General features: G+C 40.7%; 1 protein-coding gene across 1 annotated transcript in view; it reads right to left on the minus strand.

Annotated features, from left to right (window-relative positions):
• Positions 1 to 17,419, minus strand: part of CCDC73 (coiled-coil domain containing 73) — a 65,976-nt gene that overhangs the window by 18,785 nt on the left and 29,772 nt on the right. The window contains exons 7-10 of the mRNA XM_034768758.1: positions 13,319 to 13,429; positions 10,917 to 11,048; positions 3,380 to 3,566; positions 619 to 2,202 (exon numbers count right to left, since the gene is read on the minus strand). Of these exons, the coding sequence (XP_034624649.1) occupies positions 619 to 2,202; positions 3,380 to 3,566; positions 10,917 to 11,048; positions 13,319 to 13,429 (2,014 nt within the window). The remainder of the gene's footprint in view (positions 1 to 618; positions 2,203 to 3,379; positions 3,567 to 10,916; positions 11,049 to 13,318; positions 13,430 to 17,419) is intronic.

The raw sequence follows: 17,419 nt of genomic DNA on the forward strand, positions 1-17,419 counted from the left end.
CAAACAAGCTGTTTATGGACCCAATTCTAAGAGGCACAGAGCACCCCACAACTAACGTTAATTTCTGTGAGAGCTGAGGGAAGTGAAAACTTTCCAAAAGGTACTCAGCACCTCCTATGAGCACACTCTTATCCCCAAACTAGTTACTGTGCTTAGTCTTTATGATTGGGGGCCCCTCTTGCATCAGAATCCAGTAGCATGGATGCAGCTGTCCACATTAGGGGATCATGATGCAGGATTGAGATCTAGGTCTCTGAGCAGTGATGATGATGATTGCTATAGAAATTCCTATGAGAATTACATTTAGTTATCCTGGCACTGATTTTTGTTTTACAAAGGGAGGGAAGGGATAAAGTTTATTTATTCAGATAATAGAATAAACACAGAATAGGTCACTTAATTACATCTATAATGTGGGTTAGTTGAGAAATCTCAACATCTTAGTAGGGCAAATCTAAGTTTCAGAGATAATAGCTAAAATTATCAAAAGGTTTACATTTTTCCTCTGATACTACTTTACATTGAATAGAGAACTTCCATATTTAATGTTTTTCCTACCTATATATTCACTATTATGTTCCTCTTATACTTTAAAATGTAAATAATTATTTCTCTTACCTAGTCCTATTTCTTTCATGACAGCATTTATGCTCAGATTTTGACACTGTGCTTTTGAAAGAATCTTTTTGTTTTCTGATATACATAGTAGTTTCTCTTTCAAATGGAAAGGCCCTTCGGAAGTTGAAGCCCACGCTGTTTGACTTTCAACTTGATTTACTCTCAACCAAGGACCGAGATCTGAAAAACTTAAGTATACTGGAGTTTTCTCAGTTTTTTTATCTGAAGTTGAAAGATCAAAGGATGACCTTCCACTTCTGTTTACTAAATCTCCAGATGTCCTTATGAGTAAAGAACATGATTCTTCCAGGCGACCTTCAGCAATTTTCTCTCCTGGAACTGTACTATTTAGTGACTCTCTCTTTGCTCTTAACAATGAATTCTCTAGTGCATTATCATTAATCACAAGGGATTGTCCATCCTTCGTTTTGGGTATCTGAAAATCATTTTCATGAACTTTTTCCCAGGACATTTGTTTATCGGTGGTAATTTTATTTATAACCATTTGTTTATGAATAATAGTCTGAGAAGCACATATATTTTCAGTATTCAGAGGCAAAACAACATCTGTGCATGCATATGTATTTGTATCAGTTTCAGTCTGTCCAGAAATGTCTTGCTCACTTTGGTTGCTGTGCATATCATTCAGATTTGTCCATTTATCTGTTTTTTCAGTACTTAAATTGAAATTCTCTAACAGAGACGTATTAGTGTTATTTTCTTTTGTATTGTCCGTGTTCACACTTACATTATCACAGAAAGTAGTAGGCAGAACTGGAGCATCACTTGCTGTATCACAAGTACTGTTCAGTGCACAGTTTCCATTAGTTGTGCTTGCAGTGTCACTGTTGTGTTTCTCTTGAATATCTGTATGAATCTGTTTAAATTGAAATATATCTGAGGATATACCACTGGTGCTTCGATTTAACAGATGAAGTGGTTCTGTTTTGTCTTGTTCATTATCTAAATAAATGTCATTAGACTCCTGTAAGTGACATTTCTGAAACTTTGTATGACTACTTTCTGTAACCTGAGTCAGGATGGTAAAATTAAATTCAGACATGGTTTGATGGTTGTCTGCAGTTCTCTCAGTTACAGGACTGTCTTCTATGCCAATAACCTGTCTGGATTCTTTGTTTGGTGCTTCATTTATAAAGACACCTTTGTCATCCTGTGTGGCATCTGCCTTATCATTTGTATTACAAACTAATTCATTTGAAGCATTGCCAAATATATGCTTGCTGGAGTCTGTCTGTTGACCTGCATCCATACTGCAGACACCAAATTCTTCAGTATTGTCAAGGAGCATCTTTCTTGTGTTCTCTGGGAGTTTTGCCAATGCACAAGATCTGTCCTGTGGCTTTAGTTCTGCACTTGCATTGTTTTTCTCCAAGAACGTTTTGTCTGTTTTTCCTATATTTGCTGTCTTTTTGCACTCAGCAACACATACTTCCGAGGTCTGTCCTTGAGTCATTAAATCAATATCTGTGCAGAGGGTTTTGCCTGGAGGAGCCTCCCTTTCCTTTTCTTCACAGTGGCTAGCGACGTTAACTTCATCCTTATAATTTTCAAGAAGTTGTAAATCTATTAGGATGAAAATATTAGTGACAAAAACATCTGAATGTTAAATGTTTTGTTTTTTGCAAAATGCAATTCATAAAGATGTATTGATATTTTCATTAATGTTCATTTTCCTCATACGTGAAATAGTGACAATTTTTTTAAATACCAGAAAGTTCCTAGAGGCAAATATTGTATTCATGTACTTGACAAAATATTTATAATGTTCAAACAGAACAATATACTTACATTTTTGCCTATTTTTTAAAAAATGAAACTGTTAACTATTCTATGATTTGGTTGTAATACTATCCCAGTTGGTATTTGCCAGAATAGCTGATAATGGTCTCTGCAATGAAATTGCTTATAGCCATATATTTAGCTATTTAACTTAAACAATTTCTTATGATTTTTTTTCATCCTATATGTAGCTTAAATAAAGTCACTAATTTACTGGTGTAATTTTTCTCTTAATCTTTCTGATCTATAACTCATCAACCCTATTTAAGGGACAGTGTTCATACCATAGGAACATGCCATCATTTACAGGTGGCTAAATAATGAAGAAAAGCTAAGGCATCTGATACTTACAGAAGCTGTTCACTGTAAATATACTCCAATGCTATGAACATTTCTATTAGATAGTAAGAAAAGAGAAGATTCAATAAACCACCATACAGTTATGAAGGTCTTAAAGTTTTGACTTTCCATTCCTGTCATTTTGGAGTCTGGGCTTAGATAAGTACCATTTCATGGGCAGGTTCAAAAACTTAAAAAAAAAAAAAAAAGTTTTAGAAAGCTATATGAGGCATAAGTGTTTGTGGACGTGGCCTGCATGGGAATAGTAATTATACCATTACATATTGAGCTATTGCAACCCTATCTTCAGCAGGGTGTACAGATAGAAGGGAAGAGTGTCTCCCTCCTTACACTCCTATACTAGAGCTGGGGACAAGCAAGTTTCTCCGAACCTGTCCTCACATTGGCACAGAAAATACACCGCACCAGAAGGGATGGTGAGCATGCAAATTGTACCTGAGTGAGGCAAGCAGCTCCAAGAAGGATTGTGCCTATACTCAGAGCTTTGTGTACTTTAGCAAAGTGGCACCTACTGATACCAAGAATTTCATTAATTTATATTATATTTGATTTTGAGCACTGAATCTCTCTCATCATAAAATGTATTTGTGAGTATTTATACCTTTGGCAACAATGTTATATGTCTCTTCTATGCATCCACTTCCATTACTTTGTTCGGTCTGTACTTTATCAATGTCTGAAGAGCAGCCTACAATATTCTTTACTTCAATGTCATCTTCCTGTCCAGGACCAGAAATACTATAATTTTTGATTGTAGATTGTGTATACGCATCTTCTTTCGGACTAGTCTATCATAAAATGGTAGATATGGTTAACTTATTAATTAGAGATAAAATATATTAAGGTTACTTTATCAAAGTTTGATTAGATTTAACAGGAAGGGCCTGATTCACTTTTTTACTACACTGCTGTAAATCAGGAGTCATTCTTTTGAATTAAATGAAATTTCTTTGCTTACATACAGCAGTGTATCAGGCCCACAAGCTATATTCAGCAGGCAAGTTATTTGACTTCTAGGTTTTTCAGATGGGCAACTTTGCATGATGTAAAAAGAACAGGAGTACTTGTGGCACCTTAGAGACTAACAAATTTATTAGAGCATAAGCTTTCGTGGACTACAGCCCACTTCTTCGGATGTAGTCCACGAAAGCTTATGCTCTAATAAATTTGTTAGTCTCTAAGGTGCCACAAGTACTCCTGTTCTTCTTTTTGCGGATACAGACTAACACGGCTGCTACTCTGAAACTTTGCATGATGTAAATATTAGAAGAATTTTCAAAGGAAGAAGTGTTAATAAAATGTGCTAACTTGGTCACTAAAGAGGGCAGAGCTTCATCATACGATCCCAAATGACCTGTCCAATAATAAGTGAGGGCAGAAAAAGAAGACTGAAGAGAGCAGGGAATTGCTAATTACACAGACATGCACTTTTTCTTCACAAACTATTTGCTTTCTTTGTACATCTCCTTTTGTCCCTGAAAAAGGGATAGGCACTTCTATTTACTTTTTTCTATAGGCCAGAGCCACAACTCCATTGACTTTTTCCATCTTGGGGTCTGATACCTTGTTTTTCCTCCATTCCTATGGATTTGTTTGAAGTCTCCTCTCCCTTTCTTTGCACATTGCCTGTCTCTTCCTCTGTTGCCTCTTTTCCTCCCATTCCCAGTATAGCCAAACTCAAACATTCAGAAATCATGAGTCAGGCCCCAAAAGTCATGAAAAAGGCTTTAAAATCACAACTTTGGGGGGAAAAAAACAGTATTGCATTCTTTTTATTTGCCTCTTGGTTTTGGAGACATTAGGGTGCACTTATGTCACATTTTTAAGCTATTCTCATCAACCATGAAAGTGAGAAATACTTTCTTTTTAATGAAAGGGGAGGTTACTCACACTGTGCAGTAAATGGAGTTCTTGGAGATGTGTGTCCCTGTGGGTTTTCCACTTCAGGTGTGCTCAGACCCCATGCGCCTTTAATCAGAGATTTTTGGTAGTAATGCCGTTCAGCCTGCACATGTGCCCCACTTCAAAGCTATATAAGACTGCATAGGTGAACAGCCCTCAATTCCTTTTCTACTTCATAATCTCCAAAGCAGAGGAAAAGGAGGGCAGGCAGTGGGGCACCCTAAGGGGGACACATCTCAAAGAACTCCAGTTACTGCACAAGGTGAGAAAGCTCCTCTTCTTCTTTGTGTAGCGTCCATATGGGAGCTCCACTTCAGGTGACCTACTGAGCAGAACCCTCAGCTGGAGGGGAGGCTGCAGAGCCCAATCCAAGACTGAAGACAAGATTGTTTCCAACAGCTGCCTCTGATCTAGAAGACTTGATCACTGTCTAATGCTTGTATGTGTGGAGCATGCGCGATGGGTATCATAGGCTGGGGAGGCTGTGCCTCCCCAAACAGCCAGGCGTGCCACCGCCCACACTCTGCCCCCAGACATCCCTCCCCCGCTTCCTGCTCCATGCAGCTGGAGTCCAGTTTCCCTGTGGGGTGGCCCCAGCTTGGGCTGCGCCGCCCGCCCTCCCATCGTTATGGAGCTGGGGGGGAGCTGCGGCTGCGCCATGTGCCCTCCCAGTGCTCCAGGGAGTTAGCCTGGGGCAGGGGCCTGGCAGCTGCAGTGGGGGGCAGCTCTGGGCTCTGATGGGCGGCACGGAAGGGAAGGGGTCTTGGGTGGAAGGGGCAGGGCTGGGTGCTAGCCTCCCTCCACCCGGTGGTTCACACACTGCCTGTGGTGTGAAGGTCCAAGTGGCAGCCTTAGAAATGTCCAGAATAGGAACACACTTGAGTAATGCCCTAGATATAGGCAGAGATCTCGTGGAATGGGCCAACACCCCAGAAAGAGTCTGTATGTCTGCAGATTTATAGCACAATATAATGCAATCAGAAATCTACCTGTAGAGTCTCTGGATGGAAATTGATGAACCTTTAGACCTATCTGCAATGGACACAAACAGTCTGGGTAATTTTCTACTTCACTTAGTTCTGTCCAAATAAAAAGCTAAAGCTCTCCTAACATCCAAAGTATGCAAAGTGGCCTCTTCTCTAGACTGGTGCGGCTCTGGGGAAATAAATGAATAACTTGGTTGATGTAAAACTTGGACAACACCTTGGGTGAAAATTTAGGATGTGGACATAATGAAACTTTGTTCTTGAAAAATACTGTAAATGGATGCTCCACAATCAGAGCCTCTTTCCCCAACCCTTCAAGCAGAGTTGATAGCCACCAAAAAGGACAGCTTCTAAGATAAATTAATGAGGAAAGAAGTAGCCATTGGCTCAAAAGGAGGGACCCATAAGACTTCTAAATACTAAATTCAAATCCCAAATCAGAATGCGCCCCTCAGAGGATTGGGGGAACCTTTTCCCCCAATCCTCTGAGAAACCTCAAAGTTGTGGGATGAGCAAAAACTGAGAATCTCTCAATCAGGAATGAAAAGCTGTTTTAGCTGCCAGGTGGACCCTGATAGAGCTCATAGATAATCCTGTCTTTTTCAGCTCAAGGAGGTAATCTAGAACAACTGAGAGGGAAGTGTGAGCAGATGGAATACATGTCTGGATATGCGAAAGGCTGAACCTTTTCCACCTGCGGAGGTAAGTATATCTCATGGAATCTTTTCTACTGTTCAGTAACACCTTTTCTACAGTTCAGTAACATCAGAACAAGTACACTCTATTCCCATGAGTCAAGTTTTAAGACAAAGAATCTTCAGGTTGGGGTGAAGAATCCAATTGGATCTTGGGAAAGAAAATAAGGAATGGATGGAAGGCTAATTGCCTGACAAATGGCTAAGAATCATGTAAGAATACTATATATGTTTGGGCCACACTGGAACTATTCATAGGATCCTGGGTTTGTCCTGCTTGATTTTATTGATCATTTTCAGAAACAGCGGTTGAAGGAAGTACATATAGCAGGCCTCTTGTCCATGGAACAAGGAACGTGTAGGCCTAAGACCCTACTTGAGCAAAAGTGTTTGCATTTCAAGTTGTAGGTAACAGTATCAAAGAGGTCTATTTCTGGAACTCCCTAAATGAGAAAGATTTGACTGAGAATCTAAGAATCCAAATCCCAAACACAGTCCTGGGAGAAGTGCCTGCTGAGATTGTTAGCTATTCTGTTTTGTATCCTCGGGAGGTAAACTGCCGAGATAAGGCTGAAATTGACTATGCACCAGTTCCAGAGCTTTGGCACACAGGAAAGAAGAGCTGGCCCTTCCTTGTCAGCTGATAACCTGCATGTTCTTTATGTTGTCCATCAGGACCTTTTATGGACCTAATTCTGATTAAAGGCAAAAAGATAGACATTCCTGACTGCCCTCAACCCAAGTAGGTTGATGTGTAGTCATGTCTCTTGGGCAGATCATTTGCCCTGAGTTGTGTGGGTCCCAAATGTGACCCCACCCATTAGAGATGCAAGTGTCTTGGTGACTGAAGGAGGAGGTAGAACAAATGGAATCCCCCCACAGACATTGTCATGGTCTTTCCACCAATTGAGAGAATCTTGTACTTGAGGAGAGACTGACATGACACCAGCTTGGTCAGGCTGTGTGTTTGTTTGTTTGTTTGTTTTTTTTAAGTATAAACAGACCTGAGCTAGCTCTGGAAACATCAAAGGAAAAGCTTGGCATGTTGCATCACAAAGGTGCAAGCTGCCATGTGTCCAAGCAGTTGAAGACAATTTCTTATAGATGTCTGTAGACTGATTTGAATCTTTGAGGTGAGATTTGTTAACATCAAGAATTTGTTGGAGGGAAGATAAGCCCTGGCTGATATCACATCTAAGGAGGTTCCTATGAACTCTATTGTTTGTACCAGGCTTAAGATGGATTTCTCTATATTGAGCTGCAAACCTAGCTTGTGGAACAGGAATCTTGACATCTTTGTGGTAGTGAAAACCTCGTCAATCCTTGAGTAGCCAGGTATCAAGGTATAGGAAAACAATTATTGCTAAACATTAAAGGTAAGCTGCAACCGCTGCCAATATTTTTGAGAACACTCTTGGGTCAGACAAAAGGCCAAAGGGAAGTGATCCTGACCTATCAAAAACCACAGGAATCATTTGTGAGACAGATGAATTGCTGTATGAAAGTAGGCATCCTGAAGGTCAAGGGCCAAAAGCCAATCCCCTGGTTCCAGCGATGGAATTATAGCTGCAAGAGTCAACTTCCTGAATGTTTGTGATTTCACAAAGTTGTTTAGGAGTCTTAAATCTAAGATCAGTCTCCATCCCCTGTTCATCTTTGGGGCCAGAAAGTAACTGGAGTAAAAGCCCCTCCCTCTGTACTGAACTGGAACTGATTCTATGGCTCCTATGCTCAGAAGGTTGTCAATTTCCTGTCTTGAGGTACTCTTGAGAGAGGTCCCTGAAGAAAGGGGGATGGGTAGCAGGCAATGAAGTAAAATGGATGGAGTACCCCAATCTGATAACCTACAGCACCCATTTGTCTGATATCTCTCCCATGCAGATTCAAAGTGAGAGAAATGGTCTCCATAGGGTGGGAGGTGGGTGGAATGGTGTAGATGCAACTCCATTTTGTGGGGTTCTTCTGGGCCCTCTACCAGCTCATTAAACCTGATGCTTAAATGATGATAGGAGCTCAGTAGTGGATACAGAGGATGTAGATGGTCCCTTCCTCTGAACCCTTGATTTCTTCCTGGGCAATTCATAAAGTCTCTGGAATCTTGAAAATGGAATGGGGCAAGATCTTTTTAGCAGATCCCAAATGGCATACTTTCATTTGCTTGTAGGCATGTAAATCCCAAGGGATCTCAATGTATCCTTAAAGGTATCTGAACAACCATTCATCAGTGGCTTCAGCAAACAGTTTGAGACCATCGAAGGGAAGGTCCTCAGATGTCCCTTGGGAATTCAGCCAGCTGGAGCCAGGATGCCCTCTGCATGATCACTGCTTTGGAGATGGACTGAGCAGCAGTGCAAGCCATGTCCAATGAGGCTTGCAAAGATGTTCTAGCTAATAGTTAGCCCTCATAGATAATACCCTGAAACAGCTATCACTGTTTAGCCAGCTCAATAAAGATGGTGAATTTGGCATAATTTGAATGATTGTGCTTTGTCCTGACAGCTTGATAATTTGTGATCCTACACTGAAGAGTCAAGTAGGTCTTGCTGCCAAATAGATCAACATTTTTGATCTGTATTATATGGCATGGTTTTCATGTGTTATTGTCTGCCATGTTCACTGTCTCCACAACCAGGGAGTTCGGTGTTGGAGGGGTGAACAAAAATCTGTAGTCCTTAGCTGGGATGTAATATCACAGGGGTATGCTAGATGGATTTTAGCAGGACCCAACAAGGCCTCACTGATAGGCAGGGCAACTTGGGTAGAGGGAGTCCAGTGGAGGATATCCACAAGCTTATGCTGCAACTCTCTGACCTCTTCCAGGAGTTAATGAAATGCATTGCGAATTCCCTAAAGATTCCCTTGGAAGTGTTTGAAGTAATCAGCTGTAGAAGATGAAGAAATATTTATTTGGAGAGTAGCACCTTTATCTGCCCTGGCTCACTGCTTCTCAAAGGACTCTTGTGCCTGAGGTAGTGGAGGGAAGGATAGGTGGAGTAGGAGAAAATGTCTTCCTCTCTTGTCCACACAAGAGAGATGAGGGGCATGGCAAATTTGTTATCGATATGCAGCCCAAGGATCCCAGTATGGTTCCCAATATGGTTACTAGAGGCAGTGTGAAAGGCATTGGACGTGGCATCCACTGGTGCTCAAACCAGGCTGGGCCGGCACAGGCTCATCTTTGATGGAACTCCCCTTTTTCTTGAAGGGGGAAGGTCCATCCCCTAAAAAGGGGAAGGGATGAAAACCATCCAAAACTAGCACCGTTTCTGGACTGATGGGAAAGGCTGTAATGAGAAGTGAAAGTGTGGAGTGATGACCAAGTCACTGCTTTACAAATGTCTAGAATTGGTGCTTGTGTCAGGAAAGCTGCAGAAGATGCCTGAACTCTAGTAGAACGTGCCAACACTCCACCTGGTGGGATGGTATTAGCCAGCTAGTGAATAAGTGATCCAGGAAGAGATTCTCTGAGTGGAAACTGGTTGGCCCTTAGCGCTCTCCAACCACTACAAACAGTTGTGTAGAGGATCTGAAAGACTGAGTATGATCCAGGGAGAATGCTAAAGCCGTTCTGACAACCGATGAGTGAAGCTTTTCCTCATCCCTATGTGTATGGGGTTTCAGAAAAAAATGAATAGATTGCTTGTTTAACATGAAAATTAGAGACGACTACTGTAAGAAATTTCAGTGAAGAGTGAAGATAAATTTTATCTTTATGGAAAACTGTATAGAGAGGTTCTGACACCAGAGTTCTCAACTCACCCGCCCTTCTGGCTGAGGTAACTGCCACTAGAAATGCCACCTTCATAGAGAGGTGAAGAAGGGAGCAAGTTGCAAGGGGTTTGAAGGGGGGTCCCATCAATTTTGCTAGGACTCCGTTCCAATCCCAAGGAGGGATTGGGTCTCATAGCTGAGGCTACAATCTGGCCAAATCCTTTAGGAATTGGGTGATGATGGAGTTGGAAAAAAGGATCTATTATCCACCCATACGTGGAAGGCCAAAATAGCTGCCAGATGCACCCTTAGAGAGCTAATAGCCAAACGTTGTTTTAGATTTAGAAGATAGTCCAGTATGAGGTCCAGGGGTGCTCGTTCTGGAGATGCACGTTTCCTCTGAGACCAAATAGAGAAGCACTTCCACTTAGCCAGGAATTTCTATTTGAGGGTTTTCTGCTATTCAGAAGCATGTTTTGAACATCTTTGGAGCAGGACTTTTCAACGGGCATCGACCATGAAGCATCCACACTGTTGGATGGAGAGCTTGGAGGTTGGGATAGAGCAAGCACCCATGGTCCCAGGACATTGTCTGGCTCCAAAAGGAGGGACAGAAGTGGCTTGACCAACAGGAAAAAACCTACTATATGCTCAGTAAATTTCAGACTGTTCTTGGATCATTATGTTGGAGAAATGATTGAATAGAGCAAAACAGAAGTTTAAATTGCTTAGATTAAGTGGAGTGCACAGCAGGATTGCAAACATTACCAAAGCATCTTTTCTTCACTGATATCTTTACAAGAAATATAAGGTTTTGCAACCATTAAATACTCCTTATTTTTACCTGCAGATTTTCCTCTTGCTCAGTATGTTGATCTTTCTGAGAAAGGTGGCAGTCTTGGAGATGTCCATAAGCTTCTTTAAGTGATACCAGCATATTTTTAATAGCATCCATTTCTATTCTCAAGTCTTCCTCCTGTAATAATTGAAAGGTCACAGAACAAGTGAACACACCAATCTTTTTGCATATGGAAACCCGAAAGATAATTTTTATAGATATATCAACAGCTTCTCAAATTAAGATAAACTGCTACTCTGAAACCTATAATAAAAAAAGTAAAACGTCTGAAACCTCACAATAGAAGTAAATGACAAAACAGGTGCCTCTGAATGCTATAACCAAAACCAGCCAATTTTCTTATCCCCTTCACTCAGGGTACGTCTACACTGGAATAAAAGACTCACAGCATGGTCATGGCTGGCCCAGGGCAGTTGACACTCGTGGAGCTAGAAATTGCTTTGTAGACATTCAGGCTCAGGCTGGAGCGTGGGCACTGGGACCATTCCCCCATATAGTCCCACAGCTTGGGGTCCAGCCCAAGCCCAGACATCTACACAGCAGTTTTACAGCCCCACAAACGTGAGTCAGCTGACCCAGGTCAGCCCAGGTATTTAATTGCTGTGCCGACATACACTCAACATACAGATTTTAGACACATTTCCATTATCTCTTATCCTCTTCTTGCTCTAGCCTGGGTTTTGGTCACCATTTATTCCAGTTTGTAAGACTCAAATGCATAGACAGTGGTAACTGTGTTTGTTAGGTTTCAGAGTGGTAGCTGTGTTAGTCTGTATCAGCAAAAACAACAAGGAGTCCTTGTGGCACTTTAGAGACTAACAAATTTATTAGGCATAAGCTTTTGTGGGCTAGCACCCACTTCATCAGATGCATGGAGTGAAAAATACAGTAAACAGAATATACATTATAGCACATGAAAAGATGGGAGTTGCCTTACCAAGTGAGGGGTCAGTGCTAACGAGCCAATTCAATTTAGGTGGAAGTGGCCTAGTCTCAACAGTTGACAAGAAGGGGTGAATACCAAGGGAGGGAAAATTACTTTGTTAGAGTCTTTTATTCTACCCTGTAGTGAAATGGAGGTTACTTCCTTGTAACCAGTGTTCTTCAAGAAGAGCCATGTGTATTGATCAAGGGAAAGCCAGGATAGAAATTAAAAACTATATAAAAAAAAAAGCTGTTGACAGTTTGCCATGTTTTCACAAATACCTTGAAAACATGAAAAGTTTATTTTCTTACCCCAAAATATTTCCCTTCCTCTTTTGTATGTATAATATCTCATATTATTATAGTTGATTTGTTATTGCAAATTTACTGCAAAGTTGCTGTTACTGAGTTGTTGGTTTTTTTTAAGAAACCATTCAATATTTGTTTAAAAATACATATAAAGTCGTACCACTAAAAACAAATATTGAGGGTAGGTCAGTACTTAAGCCAAATAATCTTGATAAAGTTCCTTTAATTTTCATAATTTCAATTTATGGGGGGTTACACTAGACTTTTATAATGTAATGTATAATTTATAAATGACTTTTTTAATGTACAGGAATACAAACTAGAAAATGCAAATGGTATATTTGTAATAGTTTAGGTACTATGACAAGGTTCTGTAATAGAAATATAATTTAGCCAATGTAAATGCAAAATACATTAGTACAGTGGTCCTCAACCCAGAATCTGAGGTTCCCTGAGGGGGCTGGGAACAGGTTTCAGGGGGGCCACCAAGCAGGGCTCGCATTACACTTGCTGGGGCCCAGGGCAGAAAGCCAAAGCCCCACTGCATGGGGCTGAAGCCCAAAGCCCCACGCCCTGCCACCCAGTGCTGAAGCCTAAGCAACTTAGCTTCGCAGGGTCCCCTGTGGCATGGGAGCCAGGCAATTGCCCTGCTTGCTACCCCCTAATGCTGGCCCTGGCTTTTATATGCAGAAAAACAGTAGTTGTGGCACAGGTGGGACATGGAATTTTTATAGCATGTTGGGGAGGCCTCAGAAAGGAAAAGGTTGAGAACCCCTGGTATTAGTGCATGCTAAGGAAACATCAATACCTCCGATGTAAACAGTGGTTGACAAAAGCATAAGTCTGGAACTATATCTAAGTGCTAAGGTTAAATTAAAAAACAAACAAAACAAAAGCCTCCATTTGGCCTATGTGGTGTAGGCCCAAAAGAGATGCACGCCTGGCCTTCTAAAATGCAGAAGTCAAATGGAGTTTCTACTAAATCTACCTTTTAAAATATTTTTTGACACAAATTTGGAGTGTCCAGGAAAGAAAATATTTTACTTTTTCATACATTATTTTTGCAATATTTTCATGGGTTTTAGGAATTATTTGAAATGTTTGACTATTCCAAAACCCTTTGACTATACTAACATTTAATTTAATAAACTTACATCTTTTTTCCAAGTTCTTAGTGCTTTCTCATGCTCATTCTGAAGATTAAGGAACTTTTCTTCATTTTCTTTTGCCTTCTCCCTTTGCAGCTCATTATCTCTTTCAAGGGTCTGCAATAAAATTAATTATCCAAAAAATAATCAATATCACATTAATGAATTTTGATGTGTTTTATGTTGCTTGGACCTTTGCTTCTAACATGCTGAAAGTGCCATACAGATCAGTGATAATGTGCTCACTCAACAATAATTTTCATAAATTAACAGAAAGGTGCTTATAGTATAGCTAACAGGAAACAGGGGGAGGTTATGAAAAAGAAATGGCTATAAAAGGGTATAAAAACACTTGCCATTATTCAGTTTCACTGCATAAGTTTTAATGTGCTGAAAAAGTAATATGAAGTGTAGAGCTGAGAAATATGAAATGTAGCACAATCAAATCCCAGTGTACTTAAAGAAAAAACTACAGTATAACCAAAGAAAATATTTTTGTCTTTTGTTATCACAACTTATACTCAAACTTGCTTAATAACCTTTTCTATAATTTGAATTGTTTAATTTAAAATTGTAAAACACATCTGTTGGTATGTCAAATATTTAGTGTATGTCTGATTGCCCTTTATTTTTATTGGTTTACTGAAATTGAATAAAAGTGCTTTAAAAAGAATAGTAATATGCTATTAAGGTTTTTTTATGCTGTCATAATTGTGCTTCTAATGTTTCTGGGCTTACTCAGTGTCAACTTTACTGTCATATTGATAAATTAAAAGCAAGCTCATGTAAATCAACAGTAACAGTTCTCACACATCTCTCTAGTACTGCTGGAATTTTATCCTATCATATTTTTATAACAAAGTGCAGAAGATAAAAGACTTACGGTATCCATTACCTTCTATAAAGATCATACAAACACATTTGAAAATGTAAACACAGTTTTAATGCATGTAACTACATGATCAACTGTATTTATAGGATTTTGCTGTGATTCTTTGAAACCACTTCTGAAAAAATGTCAGATATAAAACATTCTTCAAAGGAATTCTTTTCTACTTCACTTTATAGCTACAAAAATATCAAATTACTTTGATTTACTTAATCTTAACATGCCTATAATCACTGTCTAGTTAATGTAGCCACACTATAAAATATTTGGAGAATGAATATAATATTCAGCATTTAAAAACCTACAGTAGCTCATTCCTACATGTATGGAGAAGCTTACTTCATGATCTGTGGGGGAAATATACTAACACCCACCTAATTAAATAATAAAAGATAGTCTGGACCCATAAAGAGATGTTCCCTTCCACTGCTGTTGACCAGCCAGCATCCATGCAGTGAGGTTCAGAAAAGCTGGATCAAGATGGAGGATTTTCCCCTCTGTCTGGAAGATTACATCTAGCTGGAAGAGGTAGTAGGACTGGAGGTCAAATGGAGAGATTCATCAAGTCTGAGACTCAGACCTGCCTTAGCAAGGCCAGTGCCAGTGTGATCATCTGGCTGATTGCTGTCTGAATTTCCTGATGATTCTTACAACTAATGGGATTGGAGGGTATGTATACATTAGTCCTGGAGCCCTGGGGATCAGCAGCACATCTGACAGAGAATCCTGGCACTGACTCCTTTGGAGCAGAATCTGAGACATTTCTTGTTCTCTTTCATTGCAAACAGGTTCCCCTATCTGACGAAGATGTCCTGTATGATGGTATCTTTTACTGATCACATGTTACTTCCAAACTGCTTCCTCAGGTGGTCTTCCAGAACATTCTGCAAGCCTTGTAAGTTAAGGGCTTTTAGGGTAATTTAATGTCAAATGCAGGAATTCCATAGATGTACAGCTTCCTGACAAAGCGGGGTGGATCTTGTTTCCCGTTGCCTGTTGATATAAAACATCTCCATGGTGTTGTCTGTCATAATCTGAATGGTCAACCTTTTCAGGAGTGGAAGGAATGCTGTGCAAGTCCGGCAAATGGCCCTGAGCTCTAGGAGTTGTTCTTTGAGATGTGTTGCACGTATCCATTCCACTTTATGTCTGTGCACATCCAGTACACTAGCATCAGATTTTTCCCTTGGGGTGCTCATAGGGGTGGCACATGCCCCCTCTACTGCCTCATGCTGCTGCATAATACTATAAAGGGCTGAGCTGCCCTCGACCTCGCTCAGTTCCCTCTTACCAGACAGACTCCAATATACAGAGGAAGGAGGGTGAGATGTGGATTAGACATGTGCAATGCAAATCAAAGAACGATAATTACAGGTTAATAGCAGTTTTTCTTCTGCAAGTGATTGCCCATGTCCATTCCACTTCAGATGACTCTCAAGCATTTCAATCTGGAGGTAGGATCAGAGTCTACCTGCATAATGATTAAAGGACTACAATCCAAATCTGGCGTCTTCTCTAGACTGTTGAGAGATGGCATAATGAGAAGCAACAGTATGCAAAATGAAGACCAAGTTGCAGATCTACAAATGTCCAAAATAAGTACTTGAGCTAGAAGAGTTGCAGAAGCTGCATGTGCTCCGGTTGGCTGTGCTAACATCCTGTTCAATGGAGTAATATTGGCCATGTCACAGCACAATCATATACAGGAGGAGATCCATGACGGAATTCTTTGAGAAGAGATTGGAAGGTCCTTCATCCTATCTGAAACTTCCATGAATAATTGCAAGGATGAGCTAAATGATTTATTCCTGTCAAGTAAAATGCTAAAACACTCTGCTAACATCCAACATATAGAGCCTATCCTCATGTATGAGCATGAGGCTTAGGAAGAAAATTCGTAAACATATTGCTGACTGACGTGGAAGTGAAAAACATTTTGGTGAAAAACTTTGGATGAGGGCATAGGCATACCTTGTCCTTGTAGAAGACTGCATATGGTGGTTCAGATATCAGAGCTCTCAATCCACCTACTTTTCTTGCTGAGATAATTGCCACTGAAAAGGCTACCTTTATTAAAAGATGGAGTAATTAACAGGTAGTCAGCAGTACAAAGGGAGAACCCATTAGTTTTGCCAGTATACTCAGGTCTGGTCTATACTACCCGCCTGAATCGGCGGGTAGAAATCGACCTCTCGGGGATCGATTTATCGCGTCCCGTCGGGACGCGACAATCAATCCCCGAATCGGCGCTCTAACTCCACCAGCGGAGGTGGTAGTAAGCGCCGCCGACAAAAAGCGGCAGAAGTCGATTTTGCCGCCGTCCTCACAACGGAGTAAGTCGGCTGCAATACGTCGAATTCAGCCACGCTATTCACGTAGCTGAATTTGCGTATCTTAAATCGACTCCCCGCTGTAGTGTAGATGTACCCTAAGCTTAAATCACAAGGGGAATAGGATCCTCTACTTGGGGATATAACTGGTCCAGACCCTTCAAAATCCTGATTGATAATCACTCTGTTTTCTCCAGTCCTATGTCAATCCAGAAGGTTGAAAGCCGAGATAGCTGTTAGGTGAATCCTGGCAGAACTAATGGCAAGACTTTGGTGTTTCAGGTATAACAAATAGTCCAGCACATGTTGTATTGGAAACCCCTTATTGTGGACTAGACAGAGAGAGACTTCCATTTCAACAGATAAAGCTACCTAGTCTAAATCTTCCTACTATTCAAGATAATGTTTTGTAACTCCTTTGAACAGATCTCTTCCTGAGGTGTTAACCGTGGAGCATCCAGGCTGTATAACGGACCTCCTGAATGGAATGGAGATGACTGTGGTCCTGTGATATCAGATCTGGGTCTTGTGGTGTCAATGGAGCCTTAGTTGAGAGGCTCAGCAGTGGAAAAGCAACACTGGTGAGGCCACGCCGGTGCTATGTGTATCACTCAAGCATGGTTCTGCTTGATTTTAACAACACTCTGTGAAGGAGCAGAACCAGAGGATATGTGTACATGATTTTGTACTTCCAGGGAAATAGGAAAGCATCCATCAGAGACCATGCTAGAGAACAAAATGAATGACACTTCCTGTTGATGCAGGTTGCACACAGTTGGAAAACGAACCTGACTATATCTGGGCAGAGACCACACGTGGTGACTAGTGAAAAACCTGCTCAGTAGGTCTGCCAGACTGTTCTAGAAGATGGGAGGCTTTGAGATGGAT

Source organism: Trachemys scripta, chromosome 4 (genome assembly GCF_013100865.1).
Source record: "Trachemys scripta elegans isolate TJP31775 chromosome 4, CAS_Tse_1.0, whole genome shotgun sequence".
Taxonomy (NCBI): Eukaryota; Metazoa; Chordata; order Testudines; family Emydidae; genus Trachemys; species Trachemys scripta.